Consider the following 2,087-nt stretch of genomic DNA (forward strand, 5'->3'; position numbering starts at 1 on the left):
AATAATAACACTCCCTGTACAATGACAGAGTCTATTTACGTATTACACATGTCAGGTCCAACTAATCCCATGTATATTGGAGAAAAAAAACTGACCACTTATCAAAAGCTTGTGTCTCAGAAGGGAAGGCGCCCCACCCTTTCAACAGAACCAAGTGCCCTGCCAATGACAATCGATCCCTCACCATCGACAAAAGTTCAGCTACTTCCAGAAGAGGAGTGGAAATTGAAACCACAGGATAAGTTGCTATGATGTAGCATTAGTAAGGTAGTGCACTGCTACCCCACAATAACCACCGTCATTGGTAATGTACCAGGCCGCTTTCTCAACAAGCTGGTTCAACCCCGGTTCAACAGTACTCTGTCAGTACTCTAGGGGAAACATTGCTGCAAAACTAAAATAAACAAATTCATGGGTATTTCTTGGTAAGAGTAAGTGGGTCATTCTTACCAGGTAATCCAGGCTGTCCTGGAGGTCCTTGGGGTCCAGGAACGGGATTGGTTCCTCCAACGCAATTCACACAAGTCTCACCCTTCTGACCTGAAATACCAGAAGACCATTGGTGTCACTGACAGACATTAAATCGTACGTAATGAAATATTTCTGATGAATATTTATTTCTGTGTTTCTATGAGTCACTCAACAGCATCACATCTTTTCTCACCTTTCTGGCCTTGCTCTCCTTGATAGCCTCTTTCACCCTGGACCCCAGGAAGGCCTGGTGCCCCAGGAATGCAGGCTTGGCCTGAGCTGGAAAAACCTGGAAGTCCAGGGGGACCTGGTGGACCAGCAACCCCAGGAATCCCCGGCCGTCCAGGGGGACCAGGCAAAGAAATTGATGGCTCTCCAGGGACTCCTTTTTGACCCTTGTCTCCTGGGAAACCTGGAGGTCCAGGAGGACCACTCCCACCTATACCTGGAAGCCCTGGTGATCCTGGAGGTCCTGTAAAACCTGAAGAAAACAGGAGGAAAAAGTCCACATTTTACAATGAATAAAATACTAGCTTCAGACATTTACTTTGTCACTATCTTTCTAATGCAACTTTTGTCTTTTTGTTTGAGTGTTTTGTATTTACCTGGTGGTCCTCTATCTCCTTTGATTCCAGGTGTTCCAGATAAACCAGGCTCACCTTTAGGGCCAACAATACCTCCATTTAGAGGACCGGCTACCTGATAGAACAATGAGATGAAAAAAAAAGAATATTCAGAATAACAACAATTAAACTAACCTAATAACTGTATTTTACATTTTGAAGGAACAAACGATACAATAAACTTTGCAAATAACTGTACTACCACAGAACCAGTGACGGGTTTTCTATTTCTACTTTGCTAGCAATGAATGAATTACAAATTAAATACAATCAAAACTATTGTTTATACTAACTCTACAGGGTGTATCAGAAAAAATGGTACTCTCAGAAAAATCACCATAAAATTAACATAGACAATAATTTTGAAAATGTGGGCATAATCTTCGGTAGAGATGATCATTCTTCTTCGAATGACACCAAAATCTTAGTTAATGTTTCATGCTCCAGTGAGCAGGGACAGTTGGAAATTCACAAAATTCATGTCCTTTTGCACAAGGAAATGTGAGGGTTAAAATACGATCATTCACATAAAATTAAAAGTTTAGATGGTGTTTTACATGCATGCTAAGACGTTTTAAAATAATTATGGTAACCCTTTCATGTCCTAACGTCGAAACAAAAATATCTCATTTTTGAGTGGATCATAACCAAAGGTTAACAGACACATGCGAAGTGGCTGTGGACAAGTCAATCCAGCCAGCGGCAGCCATGGAAGCTCCACTAGATTTATATATCTTAGGGGAGGCCGCATCCAGTGCAGTAAGGCTACGCCAGTCTGGTAGGTGGAAAAGCCTATCTGAATCACAGCACACTAGAATCTGGGACTGGGCAGTTGCTGCTGTTCCAGTAACTGCAGGACCTGGAGACAGAATGGTCAAAAAATACAATTTTGAGCCAAGTTTTAAGACAGAGATAGAAGACTAGGGCTGCAACTAACGATTATTTTAATAATCGATTAATCTGTCGATTATTTTTTCGATTAATCGATTAATC

At 41.5% G+C, this 2,087-nt stretch overlaps 1 protein-coding gene across 2 annotated transcripts in view; it reads right to left on the minus strand.

The window, feature by feature from the left end:
* col4a5 (collagen, type IV, alpha 5 (Alport syndrome)) overlaps nt 1–2,087 on the minus strand; it is a 73,291-nt gene that overhangs the window by 24,990 nt on the left and 46,214 nt on the right. For both annotated transcript variants that reach the window (XM_014018268.1, XM_014018269.1), the window contains exons 19-21: nt 1,077–1,170; nt 665–952; nt 451–540 (exon numbers count right to left, since the gene is read on the minus strand). In XM_014018268.1, coding sequence (XP_013873722.1) covers nt 451–540; nt 665–952; nt 1,077–1,170 — 472 coding nt within the window. The remainder of the gene's footprint in view (nt 1–450; nt 541–664; nt 953–1,076; nt 1,171–2,087) is intronic.

This window comes from Austrofundulus limnaeus, unplaced genomic scaffold (genome assembly GCF_001266775.1).
Source record: "Austrofundulus limnaeus strain Quisiro unplaced genomic scaffold, Austrofundulus_limnaeus-1.0 Scaffold188, whole genome shotgun sequence".
In the NCBI taxonomy this organism is placed as follows: Eukaryota; Metazoa; Chordata; class Actinopteri; order Cyprinodontiformes; family Rivulidae; genus Austrofundulus; species Austrofundulus limnaeus.